This window comes from Schistocerca cancellata, chromosome 5 (assembly GCF_023864275.1).
Source record: "Schistocerca cancellata isolate TAMUIC-IGC-003103 chromosome 5, iqSchCanc2.1, whole genome shotgun sequence".
NCBI lineage: Eukaryota > Metazoa > Arthropoda > Insecta > Orthoptera > Acrididae > Schistocerca > Schistocerca cancellata.
The window spans coordinates 83,693,084-83,710,525 of NC_064630.1; the positions used below are offsets into that span (position 1 = coordinate 83,693,084).

Sequence of the window (17,442 nt, forward strand, 5' to 3'; positions counted from 1 at the left end):
AATGAAGCAGGCAAAAAGGAATACAGACGTCTCAAAAATGATATCGACAGGAAGTGCAAAATGGCTAAGCAGGGATGGCTAGAGGACAAATGTAAGGATGTAGAGGCTTGTCTCACTAGGGGTAAGATAGATACTGCCTACAGGAAAATTAAAGAGACGTTTGGAGAGAAGAGAACCACTTGTATGAATATCAAGAGCTCAGATGGCAACCCAGTTCTAAGCAAAGAAGGGAAGGCAGAAAGGTGGAAGGAGTATATAGAGGGTCTATACAAGGCCGATGTACTTGAGGACAATATTATGGAAATGGAAGAGGATGTAGATGAAGATGAAATGGGAGATACGATACTGCGTGAAGAGTTTGACAGAGCACTGAAAGACCTGAGTCGAAACAAGGCCCCGGGAGTAGACAACATTCCATTTGAACTACTGATGGCCTCGGGAGAGCCAGTCATGAGAAAACTCTACCATCTGGTGAGCACGATGTATGAGACAGGCGAAATACCCTCAGACTTCAAGAAGAATATAATAATTCCAATCCCAAAGAAAGCAGGTGTTGACAGATGTGAAAATTACCGAACTATCAGTTTAATAAGTCACAGCTGCAAAATACTAACGCGAATTCTTTACAGACGAATGGAAAAACTGGTAGACGCCGACCTCGGGGAAGATCAGTTTGGATTCCGTAGAAATGTTGGAACACGTGAGGCAATACTGACCTTACGACTTATCTTAGAAGAAAGATTAAGAAAAGGCAAACCTACGTTTCTAGCATTTGTAGACTTAGAGAAAGCTTTTGACAATGTTAACTGGAATACTCTCTTTCAAATTCTGAAGGTGGCAGGCGTAAAATACAGGGAGCGAAAGGCTATTTACAATTTGTACAGAAACCAGATGGCAGTTATAAGAGTCGAGGAGCATGAAAGGGAAGCAGTGGTTGGGAAAGGAGTAAGACAGGGTTGTAGCCTCTCCCCGATGTTTTTCAATCTGTATATTGAGCAAGCAGTAAAGGAAACAAAAGAAAAATTCGGAGTAGGTATTAAAATTCATGGAGAAGAAGTAAAAACTTTGAGGTTCGCCGATGACATTGTAATTCTGTCAGAGACAGCAAAGGACTTGGAAGAGCAGTTGAACGGAATGGATAGCGTCTTAAAAGGGAGGATTTAAGATGAACATCAACAAAAGCAAAACTAGGATAATGGAATGTAGTCAAATTAAGTCGGGTGATGCTGAGGGAATTAGATTAGGAAATGAGAGACTTAAAGTATAAAGGAGTTTTGCTATTTAGGGAGTAAAATAACCGATGATGGTCAAAGTAGAGAGGATATAAAATGTAGACTGGCAATGGCAAGGAAAGCGTTTCTCAAGAAGAGGAATTTGTTGACATCGAGTATAGATTTAAGTGTCAGGAAGTCGTTTCTGAAAGTATTTGTATGGAGTGTAGCCATGTATGGAAGTGAAACATGGACGATAACTAGTTTGGACAAGAAGAGAATAGAAGCTTTCGAAATGTGGTGCTACAGAAGAATGCTGAAGATAAGGTGGGTAGATCACGTAACTAATGAGGAGGTATTGAATAGGATTGGGGAGAAGAGAAGTTTGTGGCACAACTTGACTAGAAGAAGGGATCGGTTGGTAGGACATGTTTTGAGGCATCAAGGGATCACAAATTTAGCATTGGAGGGCAGTGTGGAGGGTAAAAATCGTAGAGGGAGACCAAGAGATGAATACACTAAGCAGATTCAGAAGGATGTAGGTTGCAGTAGATACTGGGAGATGAAGAAGCTTGCACAGGATAGAGTAGCATGGAGAGCTGCATGAAACCAGTCTCAGGACTGAAGACCACAACAACAACAACAACAATAAAGAAGATTGACAATACTTAACTTTGGATTTACAAGAACGTGTCGCAAGCGATGGGCGACATGCAAATACTTAATGTTCTTCGCTATAGACAGTGTCCATGCAGATAATGGATATGGATCACACGTCACTACTATAGTAGTGATCTCCTAGCGTCCGTCTTCTGATTGTCCTGGTCTTCTAGTACCGGTCTAGGACCTTGCTTTTCCGTCTGGCCGGGGCTGGCAGGAGCGGGGCTTGTATTCCCTTCTTATAGAGGCCACTCCTGTCGTCGTGCAGTCATAGTCAGCGGGCTATTGGCTGACGTCGTCTCACAGCTTACTCTGCTCTACCTTTCTTGATCTTCCTGTTACGCCGGAACAACAGGAATTATCCATTACTGATCACTTGCTCCTTTCCTCTGTATACGAGGTCACATGGGGTGCTCGCTCGTCGTCTTCGTCTCCCCGATTCGCTTCGAGTCAAGCAAAGCAAATTCACCTCCCCTCGATACCAGCCTTAGGTGGACAAATAGCTCGTCTAAGTTGAATGGTTCAAATGGCTCTGAGAACTATGGGACTTAACATCTGAGGTCGTCAGTCCCCTAGAACTTAGAACTACTTAAACCTAACTAACCTAAGGACATCACACACATCCATGCCCGAGGCAGGATTCGAACCTGCGACCGTAGTGGTCACGCGGTTCCAGACTGCAGCGCCTAGAACCGCTTGGCCACTCCAGCCGGCAGTTCGTCTAAGTGCCCATAACGTTACTGATCTTTTAATGCGGGCAGTTTGTTCTTTCTCTCCCATTCCGACAGTTCTCTCCGGGAGCTTCTACAAAGTACCGTGTGGCTCTAATTGAACTTTCCATATTCAACACATAACATGGAAACTAATTAAAGTACGAGTACCAAACTTGGTAGCATTAATTTTCAGAGTATGGGGTGATTTCCATGTGTCATAACGCCACCGTCCAGTTCCAACTATGACCACCAGGTGCTGTGATCAGTCATCGTGATTCGTTGTCTCACACACTTGACCAGTCGCAGAGCACTTGTTGACGTATCAACATGAGCTTGGACAAAAGGAGCAGGGCATTATTGGTGAAGCTTTGCTGCTGTACTTTGAGAATATTGCCAGCAGATGCGGAGCATGATGAAGAAGTTCGAATTAACTGGAGAACTGGGCGTCGCTCTGCGAAGAGGCCAATGGTTAATGAACTCGCTGTTGCTATGGCAGACAATGCAGCTCGCAATTCCCGATCGTCAGGCAGTGGCCGACCTTGTCACGACAGTTGAACATCCTTTGGTACACTGTACGGAAGGTGCTTCGAACCGTTCTCAAATTGTATCCGTACAAGGTTCACCTCGTATGGCAGCTTACACCACAGGAGGCACACCGAAGTGTTGACTTCGCTCTCCACTTTCTCGTAAGGACTGAAATTGGCGAAGGCTGGCCCTGGTCCATCCTTTGAACAGACGAATCTCATTTTTCTCTGACAGGTGAGGTGAACACACAGAATTGCTGAGTGTGGGGATCCCCACCTCCAGTCACTGTGCATGAAGTTCCTCTGTATTGTGAACGTGTCATCATATGGTGTGGCTTCACAGCTATGTTCACCATTGGCCCATTCTTTTTGAACTGGTTGGCGCTCAAGGGCCAAAGACTTGCAGTGTTGCTGGCCAGCATTACTGTGATATGCTTCGCCAGTATGTCATACCCGCCCTACAGGAAGAGACGCATTGAAATCAACAGTTTTCACTTAAGATGGGGCCCCCACCACTTATCGTTCGTGAAGTTCTCCTGCTTCTCCGAAACACATCTGGAAACGATCGAGTTATCAACCGATCGTTTCCAAATGCTTGGCCGGAACGATCATCTGACCTCACTCCTTGTGATTTCTGATTGTGGGGCTACCTGAAGGACGGGGTTTACCAGGGGAACATTCACACATATGCTGGTCTGAAGCGCAGTATATCAAGAGAGGTAACTAGCATACCTGCAGAAATGCTTCGTTCCGCTGTGCGGAATGCAGTCCTGCGGTTTCAGACTCTTCTGGGCACTTACGGACGCCATATTGAGCCCCTCTTGTAGTCTTAATAGTACCGCTTTATAATGGTATGATGTACCGTAGCAGCATACTAAAAGCCCTTCAACTGAGCTGATTATTCATTGCTTCTCTTCCCCACGTCCTTGACATTAACGCTACCATGTTTGGTTCCCGTACGGTAATTAGTTTCCGTGTTATGTTGTTGTTGTTGTGGTCTTCAGTCCTGAGACTGGTTTGATGCAGCTCTCCATGCTACTCTATCCTGTGCAAGCTTCATCATCTCCCAGTACCTACTGCATCCTACATCCTTCTGAATCTGCTTAGTGTATTCATCTCTTGGTCTCCCCCTACGATTTTTACCCTCCACGCTGCCCTCCGATACTAAATTGGTGATCCCTTGATGCCTCAGAACATGTCCTACCAACCGATCCCTTCTTATGGTCAAGTGGTGGCACAAACTTCTCTTCTCCCCAATCCTATTCAATACCTCCTCATTAGTTATGTGATCTACCCATCTAATCTTCAGCATTCTTCTGCCGCACCACATTTAGAAAGCTTCTATTCTTTTCTTGTCCAAACTATTTATCGTCCACGTTTCACTTCCATACATGGATACACTCCATACAAATACCTTCAGAAACGACTTCCTGACACTTAAATCTATACTCGACGTTAATAAATTCCTCTTCTTCAGAAACGCTGTCCTTGCCATTGCCAGTCTACATTTTATATCCTCTCTACTTCGACCATCATCAGTTATTTTGCTCCCCAAATAGCAAAACTCCTTTACTACTTTAAGTGTCTCATTTCCTAATCTAATACCCTCAACATCACCCGACTTAATTCGACTACATTCCAGTATCCTCGTTTTGCTTTTGTTGATGTTCATCTTATATCCTCCTTTCAAGACACTGTCCATTCCGTTCAACTGCTCTTCCAAGTCCTTTGCTGTCTCTGACAGAATTACAGTGTCATCGGCGAACCTCAAAGTTTTTATTTCTTCTCCATGGATTTTAATACCTACTCCGAATTTTTCTTTTGTTTCCTTTACTGCTTGCTCCGTGTTATAACGTGTTAAAAAGAGAAAGTTTAACTATAACAACCCGGCATTAACAACCCGCCGTTAGGGCTCCTATTACATTTCCTCCACGTAACTTCCGTTTTTTTAGAGCTTTCGCCGTTGAGTATAACATACTTTCTCCTATTAGTCTGACACTCGTAGAGCACATCACATATTTGCGAAGATTCTACGTTAGTTGTCGAGCTGTGACACCATGTCTCTGGCAATCGGTATCAGGAAGGCTTGTCGAGAGTACGCCGTGGTGCTGGTGATCTGTGACAATGTGGAAGTCGAGCGGCGTTGGCTCGTGCACCGTCTCGGTCGGTAGTTCGCATATGAACAGGGAAGGCAACACGTGGTCCGCTGCAGTGGTTTGGGCAGCTGCCGGCCTGTGTATTGAAGTTGTCGCCGCGACCACTGAGCACGGAGGGCAGTCCTTAGCTACGCACACGGAGTGCACGCTGTTTGTTTGTGTGCCAGTGCTCTGCGTCATGCACGGAGGACAGGAGTCACGTGGGTGTTGGGGAGCAACTGGCATCAGGAACATATAACACTACCGCCCGCTACTGTCATTCTATAACCTCAAAGCTGGAAGCAATTCGTATAATGAAATTATTTTTATTAAAGCAATTACAGTATAAAGAAGAAGAGCAGTGTTACCCTCTTAAAGGAATTTTGTTATGTTGACCGTGATGTACCTAACGGAGGTGGCTTATCAGGAGTGAAAGTCAGAATTACGTAAATATTTAAACAGTAACAAGCAATAATTTACCTATCCATAGTGTTCAAATAATAACAAAAACGGTCGCCAGCCTAATGAGACATAAGAATGAGTAACATTCTTATTCAAGAAACTGAAAATAAGTAACTTCAATGGGCAAACACAGCCTATACTTTGTCACACGAGAGTGCAATGAACACTGGCACTTGCAAATGTTAACATTAAGGTTGAAGCTGACAGTTAGAGCAGAACAAACTATTTGCATAAATATAACAGGTAACGATACACACTGTTGCCTTCAGGGCTTAGTCGAACTGAATGGTCTCAATAATATTACTATTAATATTCACTGTAGACTCATAAAGTGGACATAGGTTCAGCATTACTTTTCAAACATTTTTCTATCTGACAAAAAATTTTAAATGTAGTTCATTGCAAAAATTATGAACTGGGCATAGGTTAAGTCTCCCTCAGCTAAATACTTTTATATTTAGAATGAAAGGTAAATGTATTTCACTAAGAAACATTTTCTCACTGACCTATGAATAAAAGAAGTTACTGTTTTCATAGATGGTGGTCTTTCTATTAATTGTTATTTATCATGAGCATAAAGGATAAACTGTGGATCCTGTTACACTATTAATATGCACTTTCAATACACAAGAGAAACAAGTGCTTAGCAAGCATGAGTATACAACTTTCCACAATTGCAGCTTTCAACTTTTCTACAGTGAGACACAAAATTGACATATTTGTAAGATACTGACTTACCTATCGCGATTTACAACAGTCAGCAATATGATCATTTACTAAGGAAAACTTTATAAGCCTTAGTTTTAAGAACTTTAATTTTTTAAGTTGACAGCAAACTATTATAATACCTGTTTGTACTACTTTATTACTTTAAATTCTATTTTTCACTTTAGTTCTTTTAGCAATCCGACAAACTTTTAACAGCGAGTTTTAATTGCAAATTACTTTCAGCAAACATTATTTACTTTATCTCACTCTCTTGCCGCATTAACTTTCTTTTTACTATGTTCAAGAGGCATTAATTAGTAAAACTCTGGGCTTTAATGTTCTTCCAAATAAGGACACTCGGTAATCTCTTTAGCATGGGAAGGATCCTAAGTGGAATGTGATAGAGGATAGATCAAGGTAGGTTTTCATAAATAGTCTTTTTGTTTACCTTATAATTGAAAACAAATAAATCATCCACATGAGCTGATCCTTCACTGTACATTACAATTCCTTGGTTCCTTTTCAGTGATTGCGCAACGTGGTGGCAAGTGCATGTCGGTGGGTGGATTTTCAGGCGGAAATGCTGGACTCTGTCATTTCTTGGTGGCGACAATAGATACCAATTGCAGGATAGTTCCAGCTCTTTATCGATCCATCCGAGACATTGGAAAGCGGCACGAAAAGCCTCTCTCAGCTCCAGCACAATACACAGCTTTTACATGAGCAGTTGACAGTTTGGTAGCTCGTCCGCGACTGACTCTTGGTTCCGCCTTTCTATCCATACCTACCACATTTTGCGCGCGCTACGCAGTTCCGTTCCCGAGGGGAACCACACCACCTTCTACTTACAAAATAACTAAGTACCCTAAGTGAAGATCAGTCTTTACACAACAGCAAGTAGTTACTTCAAACACAACATATAGTTTGCACATATTGGTATTTCTAAAAAAAATTATTTAAAGAAAATTACAATTACATACGTTAAGTTTTGTTCCTTCCAAATGAGACAAAGAATTTAAAAGATGGTACACTACATTGAATAGCATCAAACCATGACATCAAAGTTTTTACAAATTAAAGAATAAACACTCTCATGGTATCGATTCAATCCAACATCATTTACAGAAACTCAACGATATAACATTAAATAAAACAAAAGGCAAAATAAATCAGTACAGCATTAGAGCTATGGTGTTACAAACAGACTGTCGGCCTACCGTTACTTCGATGCTGTATTATACCGAATATCGCACACAGATACACAGATGTACACTGTGGATGCGCCAGCAGTGGATGTAAGCTGCCAGTTTGCCATCTTCTCCTGCTGTGTGTCTGGATAACGGCATCCCAGCGGCATTAGCATGGTGCTCGGCTGAGGCTGATAAAGGTTGCCATGAGTGTGAGTGACGTTGTTCTGTCGGCCATTATGCTTTGTACAGCTTTGTTTGTTTTACTTTTGTTCCCTTTTTTTTGGAGGGGGGGTGGGGTGGGGAGGGAGGTGGGTGTCAGCAATTGGGGTGGTATTGCCAGCTGCATGTCAGTGCCTTGTTAAACTGTGTGTGCCAGAATGAGATATTCATATCAGCGTACATTCCGCTGCAGAGTGAAAATCTCATTCTGGAAACACCCCCCAGGCTGTGGCTAAGCCATGTCTCCGCAATATCCATTCTTCCGGGAGTACTAGCTCTGCAAGGTTCGTGGAAGAGCTCCTGTGAAGTTCGGAAGGTAGGAGACAAGCTATTGGCAGAATTGAAGTTGTGAGGACGGGTTGTGAATCATGATTGGATATCTCAGATGGTAGAGCACTTCCCTGCGAAAGGCAAAGGTCCCGAGTTCGATTACCGGTCCGGCACCCAGTTTTAATCTGTGTGTGCCTCGTTGGTCTCTTGTATAAGTCAGAAGGCCTGTCATGACATGTCAAGATTCGTACTTTCATTCCAGTTTGTTAAAATTAGTGTTATATGTAGGTTGTCGTGTATTTACGTATGCAATTAAGTGCTGCAGAGAACTATCATATGTTACTGGGACGCAACGTTTTCCATATGCCTTAAGTTAGCTGATGTAAATGCTATATATGTTAATTTGTGGATTTTTCTGTGAAAATGTTAATTGCGGAATTTGTGCCAAAGTGTGCAAGCATTTAGATGTGTCCCGACTGAACTGATGAACACGCCGTGAATGTTCTTATGTAAAGTTTTGCGCGAATACCCACTTTAAGGCATTTTGCTGAAATATTGGTCTTAATATTTTGAGTTTTAGCATTGAGCATTAGCACTCAGTGTATCACATTTCGTGTGTGACGGTGCTTTGATGACAGGTATATGTCCTTGCATCTTATTTGTTGTTTTAATGTAATGCGCATGAGAAATTACAGACTTACATTTTCATATCAATTATAAGGTAGAAGATTTGTTGTTTCACAGTCAAACGCAATACACTGAAGCTCCAAAGAAACTGGTATAGGCATGCGTATTCAAATACAGGGCTATTACAAATGATTGCAGCGATTTCATAAATTCACTGTAGCTACATTCATTGACATATGGTCACGACACACTACAGATACGTAGAAAAACTCATGAAGTTTTGTTCGGCTTAAGCCGCACTTCAGGTTTCTGCCGCCAGAGCGCTCGAGAGCGCAGTGAGACAAAATGGCGACAGGAGCCGAGAAAGCGTATGTCGTGCTTGAAATGCACTCACATCAGTCAGTCATAACAGTGCAACGACACTTCAGGACGAAGTTTAACAAAGATCCACCAACTGCTAACTCCATTCGGCGATGGTATGCGCAGTTTAAAGCTTCTGGATGCCTCTGTAAGGGGAAATCAACGGGTCGGCCTGCAGTGAGCGAAGAAACAGTTGAACGCGTCCGGCCAATTTCACGCGTATCCCGCGGAAGTCGACGAATAAAGCAAGCAGGGAGCTAAACGTACCACAGCCGACGGTTTGGAAAATCTTACGGAAAAGGCTAAAGCAGAAGCCTTACCGTTTATAATTGCTACAAGCCCTGACACCCGATGACAAAGTCAAACGCTTGGAATTTTCGGCGCGGTTGCAACAGCTCATAAAAGAGGATGCGTTCAGTGCGAAACTTGTTTTCAGTGATGAAGCAACATTTTTTCTTAATGGTGAAGTGAACAGACACAATGTGCGAATCTGGGCGGTAGAGAATCCTCACGCATTCGGGCAGCAAATTCGCAATTCACCAAAAGTTAACGTGTTTTGTGCAATCTCACGGTTTAAAGTTTATGGCCCCTTTTTGTTCTGCGAAAAAAACGTTACAGGACACGTGTATCTGGACATGCTGGAAAATTGACTCATGCCACAACTGGAGACCGACAGCGCCGACTTCATCTTTCAACAGGATGGTGCTCCACCGCACTTCCATCATGATGTTCGGCATTTCTTAAACAGGAGATTGGAAAACCGATGGATCGGTCGTGGTGGAGATCATGATCAGCAATTCATGTCATGGCCTCCACGCTCTCCCGACTTAGCCCCTGCGATTTCTTTCTGTGGGGTTATGTGAAAGATTCAGTGTTTAAACCTCCTCTACCAAGAAACGTGCCAGAACTGCGAGCTCGCATCAACGATGCTTTCGAACTCATTGATGGGGCCATGCTGCGCCGAGTGTGGGAGGAACTTGATTATCGGCTTGATGTCTGTCGAATCACTAAAGGGGCACATATCGAACATTTGTGAATGCCTAAAAAAACTTTTTGAGTTTTTGTATGTGTGTGCAAAGCATTTTGAAAATATCTCAATTAATAAAAGTATTGTAGAGCTGTGAAATCGCTTCAATCATTTGTAATAACCCTGTACAAAGATGTGTAAACAAGCAATAGACGGTGCTGCGGTCGACAACGCCTATATAAGACATTAAGTGTCCGGTGCTGTTGTTAGATCGGTTACTGCTGCTACAATGATGGGTTTTCAAGATGTAAGTGAGTTTGAACGTGGTGTTATAGTCGGCACATGAGCGATGGGACACAGCGTCTCCGAGGTAGCGGTGAAGAGTTTTCCCGTACGACTATTTCAGGAGTGCACCGTGAATATCATTAATCCCGTCAAACATCAAATCTCCGACGTCGCTACGGCCGGAAAAAGATCCGACAAGAACGAGACCAACGACGGCTCAAGAGAATCGTTCAACGTGGCAGAGGTGCAACCCTTCCGCAAATTGCTGCAGGTGTCAGTGCTGGGCCATCAACAAGTGTCAGACTGCGAACCATTCAACGAAACATCATCGATATGAATTTCGGAGCCGCTGTCCCACTCGTGTATCCTTGATGACTACACGACACAAAACTTTACGCCTCGCCCGGGACCGTCAACACTGGCATTCGACTGTTGATGACTGGAAACATGTTGTCTGGTCGGACGAATCTATTTTCAAATTGTATCGAATGGATGGACGTGTATGGGCATGGAGACAACCTTACGAACCCATGAACCCTGCGCAGTGGTTAGACACTGGACTCGCATTCGGGAGGACGACGGTTCAATCCCGCGTCCGGCCATCCTGATTTAGGTTTTCCGTGATTTCCCTAAATCACTCCAGGCAAATGCCGGGATGGTTCCTCTCAAAGGGCACGGCGGACTTCCTTCCCCATCCTTCCCTACTCCGATGAGACCGATGACCTCGCTGTCTGGTCTCCTTCCCCAAACAACCCAAACCCAAACCCCATGAACCCTGTATGTCAGCATGGGACTGTTCAAGCTGGTGGATGGTCTGTAATGATGTGGGCCGTGAGTAGGTGGCTTGATGTAGGACGCCTGATACCTCTAGATACTACTCTCACAGGTGGCATGTACATAAGAATCCTGTCTGATCACCAGCATCCATTCATGTCCATTGTGCATTCCGATAGACTTGGGAAATTCCAGCAGGAGAATGCTACAGAGTGGCTCCAGGAACACTCTTCTGATTTTAAACACTTCCACTGGCCACCAAACTCGCCAGACATGAACATTATTGAGCATACGTGGGATACATTTCAACGTGCTGTTCAGAAGACATCTCCACCCCCTCGTACTCTTACGGATTTATGGAGAGCCCTGCAGAATTCATTGTGTCCAGCACAACTTGAGACATTAGTGGAGTTCGTGCCACGTCGTGTTTCGGCACTTCTGCGTACTCGCGGGGGCCCTACACTATATTACGCAACTGTACAAGTTTCTTTGACTCTTCAGAGTAAGTAAAATTCGAGATATAACTGTTGGGATCAGCCAGCGTGAATTCTCTCTTGCAGTAAAGTGCAAAGTTCACTCTTGGTTCCTTTTAATAAACGATTAATTTAAATTTGTCCAATAAATCCACCAGCACCTTATACTCCCCCAGTACGTCGCTTCCTGCCATTCCAAAATTGTTGGACAGACGGAATCTACGGTCGTATCTGCACCTGTTGTTTGCTAAATATTGTGCACGAATAAAGCCAATAGCGTTGCACGCGTGTGGCAGTCAGTGGATCAGGACACCGTATATCTCCAGATTTCAGGACAGTGAAGCCATCTGGGTGTCAGCTGATAGCGGCGGAGCTCGCTCGGAAGGGTCAGTTGACTGGGCTGATCAGAGACGTGGGAGCCGACGTCGTGCAGTCCTGCTGCGAGCGCAACATGGTCTTCATCGTGCTGCTCGTCGTTCTCGTCACGGTCTGCGGAATCTTCTTGAGCCTGGTGGTCGGGTACAGGCGCAACGCGTCACCGAGCAGACCCAGTGTCAATACAACGGTAAAAGGTGAGCTCCGAGTGCCTTATACTGACTTTATTTCCTTACTGTATCGAATAAGTTGTCAAAACAAAACTTTACACCGCGTCGCAGTGTAAGCTCGCTGGACAAAAATATTAGTGAACCTGTTGGGTGTCGGCTGAGGTGGGAGCATACCCCTAGGACGCCAGAAAATTTTGGTGCACAACAGAATGAGGAATCATCCCAAATAATGATGGAGATTAATCATAAACAAAGATACTGTCACATAATGTAAAACTTCTTATTTAAATGAATATTAATCCGGGTGACCAAATCAAACATGAAACAAATTGGTACCAATCACTCACGTAGGTATGGAAATGAGAGGATGGCTCCTCCAGTCATGAATGGAAACAAATGAACACCATAACAAACCGTTATGTTGGATTTGAACTTGAAAATAACTACTGACATCTTAAACAGAACCATTGACAATTTGACAAGAGAATACAACTCAAAGTAGAACCTCGGCACAGGTTGATGCTGAGAATAAAATATAATTACGTTAATAATGCGTGGATATGGCCAGTGACTGAAAATATTGTTAATTAAATGTGGAAAGTTCACAGAAATGTAGGAGTGTACCTCATAAGATTTGCAAATTGAACTTTGAGAGGAGCACGCTGCATTTGTGACTTTAACCACACGTATTGAGCGCCTGAAGCGAGCGAATTAGTCTACTCTGGGTGCCTATTCTGTATCTTTCCGCCATTGTGCCGATCGTTTCGGTACTCAAGAGCACCGAACGGTCTAGTACTCGAATTAGAGTCCTTGCGTTATTCAGTATGCATTACGGTGACGATACCGTTCGGGTCTAGAGAACCGAAGCGCTGTTGTCGGTTCGTGTCGCGCAAGCCAACCAAAGGCAAGCGGCCGCAGATCCGCGCATACGCACTGCACCGCGCACAGCTCCACTAACACAAAGCAGCTAGCAGACGACACAGGCGTGCTATCCCAGATCACTTACGTGATCTGGGGTGCTATTCTTCCAAGTACCGAAAATTGCGTTTACGCATGACGCCGCATTCCATCGAGCTGACGTGCCCGCCTTCATCGCCCTTGCCTCCTCCTTAACAGTATCAGGCGCAGTATATCCATTTCCATGATACTCGGCTGAAATGCATAAACTTTTTTTACAGTTTCTCTGACCGCGTGTTTCCATGCATGCATGATAACGATAGCGTATTTGACTGTATTCGGCAGATTGTCGTAAACGCCGCATTATGTCATCTTATTCTCTTTCACACTGACATCGTGTTTTGGATTTTACGTTTCGGAAAATCAGTTAGGAATAGTGCGTAGTAACACGTTGTACTAATACATCTATAAAAACACCCGAAAAATTGATTCTGAGAGTTTCAAAGAATAAGAAGATAAACAGAATGTGGTTATAACTCGCACCTAGAGATCCAAATGATTAAGTAGCCCACTTCCCTATATGATACGTCAACGATTTGGGCCTTAGAAACAAAATTTAAAAAAAAACGGATTTTCGAGAGCTCCTGCAGTTTTTAGAAGTTTATAACATGCATCTCATGAATGAAAATGTTTCGTATATGGTGCTACAGTCTAAATATTACTGTAGAGATCTTTCATCTCTGTCTACTGTGGTTGAGGATTCGATCGCAGATAAATACTTGTGACAAGCAATAGTATGAAGATGACTGCTGATAATTACATTCTCAGTAATTTAAGTTGTGCTGTTAGATTCCTGTCTAACCGCATACTCGGAAATCACTACATATCCCGAAAAAATGGTGAATTATTTCTGACAAGGAACAATATAAAGGTGACTGTTGGTTGATTCACTCAAAGCAATTTCATCTCCAACAATTTCATATTTCGTATTTTAAACACACATAAATCACGAAATCATTACTGAGGACGTGAACTCTTTCGTGCAGAAAAATCTGAACACGAATAACAATGTCTCAGAAAGTGTTGCATATATGAAGCGGAAAAAAAAAATTTGTATCTATCCATGCGGGAACCAATGACCTTTCGCACCGCTTTCCCGCGCGCTAACCACTTTGGCGATGCCGAACATCGGTAACGTAGGGCTCAATTCTTGTATTATTATGTAGAGGAACGTAGGCTGACTTTCATGCGAAACGGTGCTGCGTAAGTCATAAATGCGTGATAGTTTGGAAGGTTTCCAATATCAGGCTTCGCATAATTGCTTTCCATTGTTACTTGAAAGTTGTAAACACCTTTCGATAGTTACTAACTAAACCATTTGTGGGAAAAAATACATAAAGTCACTAGTAACGTTAGTTGACACTCATGTAATATACGTAAGCAGAGCCAATGTCTTGACATTAATGATCTTTAAACTCTTATTTGCATAAAAATAATATGTATTTTGAGAGAATATTGGGCGAAAACTTTTTTTGGATGGAATCATTCACAGTAACAACCTAACCTGACCATATTTCTAACAAAGGAAAATAGTCTATTATGAACTCACTTTCCAACCAGATGCGTCCTCTGGTGATTCTTTAGTAACACAATCACTAAATCCAAAGCTAAAACCGCTAAATATGTTTAAAATAACAAATTATAGGTGTACAGAAACCGCAGCTCACCGATCGACAGGGCCAGCCCGAAATCCAAAACCTCTCGGTACAATTGTCGTAAAATCGGTGGGAGGTCCGTTCGGTAACAAGTCTCAGAAGCTTACTGAATAGGATATTTCGATAAAGAACCAAAAATGACGTCAGTACCCAGACTAACCTACTACACCGATTGGTATGAACGATACAGAATAGGGTCCCAGAACTGGAAATCGCCTCCCAGTGAGCGTGGAGATTCAGATTTCCAACGAATGAAAAATACGTAAGAGCGTTAAACAATTTCCAACTCTTTTCTATCTCATTATTCGTCAGCTAATAGCTAAAAAGTGGACAGCCGGAGCCACGAAGCTTCCCCACTGAATAACGCAATTGTGAAATTGACAAATAGGCAACTGTGCATGTAGCCAGAGCTTGAAAGTACGAGCTGTCCGTCCGCAGCTCGTGGTCGTGCGGTAGCGTTCTCGCTTACCACGCCCGGGTTCCCGGGTTCGATTCCCGGCGGGGACAGGGATTTTCTCTGCCTCGTGATGACTGGGTGTTGTGTGCTGTCCTTAGGTTAGTTAGGTTTAAGTAGTTCTAAGTTCTAGGGGACTGATGACTATAGCTGTTAAGTCCCATAGTGCTCAGAGCCATTTGAACCAATTGAACGAGCTGTCCAGAGAAACAGCCAATAATCCAATTAGAAGGTAGTTTTCTGAAAGTTTAAACTGGACGTTACTCTGAGACATCGTAGCAAACATTCGCATGGCCTGAGGAAAGCCACACTTGCCTAGAGATCTCACATCTGGCTAAAAGGCTTCTACAAAGAATTCCATGTTCCCAGGAACAGAGGAACCCGTGTTGCACAACCCTCTTTGGGAACGAGCTGGGGGAAAGACAAGGCCAGCCTCGCCACCTGTGGACGGGCCTCTGCCCGGAGCTAAACGTTTTGTAACAGCAGATTCCTCTTAAAAGGTCACTTATCTCACGCAACCTCTGAAATGAAGTAGTGGACAGGTTCAGAGAAAGATGGCCATCTTATCAACCCCTGGAGGTATGGTAATCCCACTGCATTCGCTAGCTACTTAATTGTGGGATTGTTGATTGCTACAGTCTACCTCATGTCGCATACATTTTCTATGCATTGAGATCGGGTGACTTAGCTGGCCAGTCGAAGTGCGATATCTGACAAACAAGGAAAACATACATGCCACCCTGAGAACTCAGTTCTTGGAAGATGAGAGTTCACAGCACACTCATCATGAGGAAGTGGAAGACAGGGCATCACATGGTGACTGAGTAGAAACAAACATCTCGGTTCATGTTCACAGTATACTTAGTGAGTGGGCCCAACCAGTCGTACGTAAAACGCCCCTAAAACAACATCACCTTGAACTGCATCCTCCACACACTTTGGTTTAAACTCCTCATTGGGGCGTTAGTGCAGTCGACGGTTTGTATAATTTAATAAGAGGCAAAACAGCGACGCATCGAGTCATACAACGCTACACCATTCAGTTGCTGTCCAGTTTATGTGCTGTCTGGCACACTGACATACAGCTTTGTCTGCCACTATAAACAAAGACCTTACTCCCAGTACCTGACTCCACACGTACCTTAGCATGCAGTTCGGTTCAGAAAGTATGAAACTTTTTTAGGTACTTCACCATTCACTGACCAGCACATTTTTCGAGTTTAGATCGAGTGTCTTTGCCTAAGTGTGCCCTCGTCTCCAACCCCTGTCGGTTAGAATTAGACACATCAAAAAAAGTTTTGAATCATCTCGGTTCCGAGAGTTCCGGAACCTGTTCAGAAAATTGGAATAGAGACCAACATAAACATCATTTCCGCCCTTTTTATTGTTCATGAAAACCACACATTGCTTGTACCACCAAACAGCGAAATCTTCAGAGGTTGTGGTCCAAACTGCTGTACACGTCTGTACGTCTAATACCCAGTAGCACGTCCTCTTGCATTGATGTTTGCATGTATTCGTCATGGCATACTCTGAACGAGTTCATCAAGGCACTGTTGTCCCAGATTGTCCCACTCCTCAATGGCGATCTGGTGTAGATCCTTCAGAGTGGTTGATCGGTCACCTCGTCCATAAACAACCCTTTTCCATCTATCCCAGAACTCATTTCTGGAGATCATGCTGGCCACTCTAGTCGAGCGATGTTATTATCCTGAAGGAAAAAAAAATGGTTCAAATGGCTCTGAGCACTATGGGACTCAACTGCTGAGGTCATCAGTCCCCTAGAACTTAGAACTACTTAAACCTAACTAACCTAAGGACACCACACACACCCATGCCCGAGGCAGGATTCGAACCTGCGACCGTAGCAGCAGCGCGGCTCCGGACTGGAGCGCCGAGAACCGCACGGCTACCGCGGCCGGCTATCCTGAAGGAAGTCATTCACAAGATGTGTACGGTGGGGACACGAATTGTCGTCCATGAAGACGAATGCCTCACCAATATGCTGTCGATATGGTTGCATTATCGGTCGGAGGATGGCATTCACGTATCGTACAGTCGTTACCGCGCCTTCCATGACCACCAGCGGCGTACGTTGGCCCCACATATTGCCACCCAAAAACTGCAGGCAATCTCCACTTTGCTGCACCCGCTGGACAGCGTGTCTAAGGCGTTCGTCCTGACCGGGTTGCAACCAAACACGTCTCCAACGTTTGTGTGGTTGAAGGAATATGCGACACTCATCGTTGAAGA

General features: G+C 43.8%; 1 protein-coding gene across 1 annotated transcript in view; it reads left to right on the forward strand.

The window, feature by feature from the left end:
- LOC126188372 (uncharacterized) overlaps positions 1-17,442 on the forward strand; it is a 112,787-nt gene that overhangs the window by 57,858 nt on the left and 37,487 nt on the right. The window contains exon 2 of the mRNA XM_049929971.1: positions 11,905-12,150. Coding sequence (XP_049785928.1) covers positions 11,905-12,150 — 246 coding nt within the window. The remainder of the gene's footprint in view (positions 1-11,904; positions 12,151-17,442) is intronic.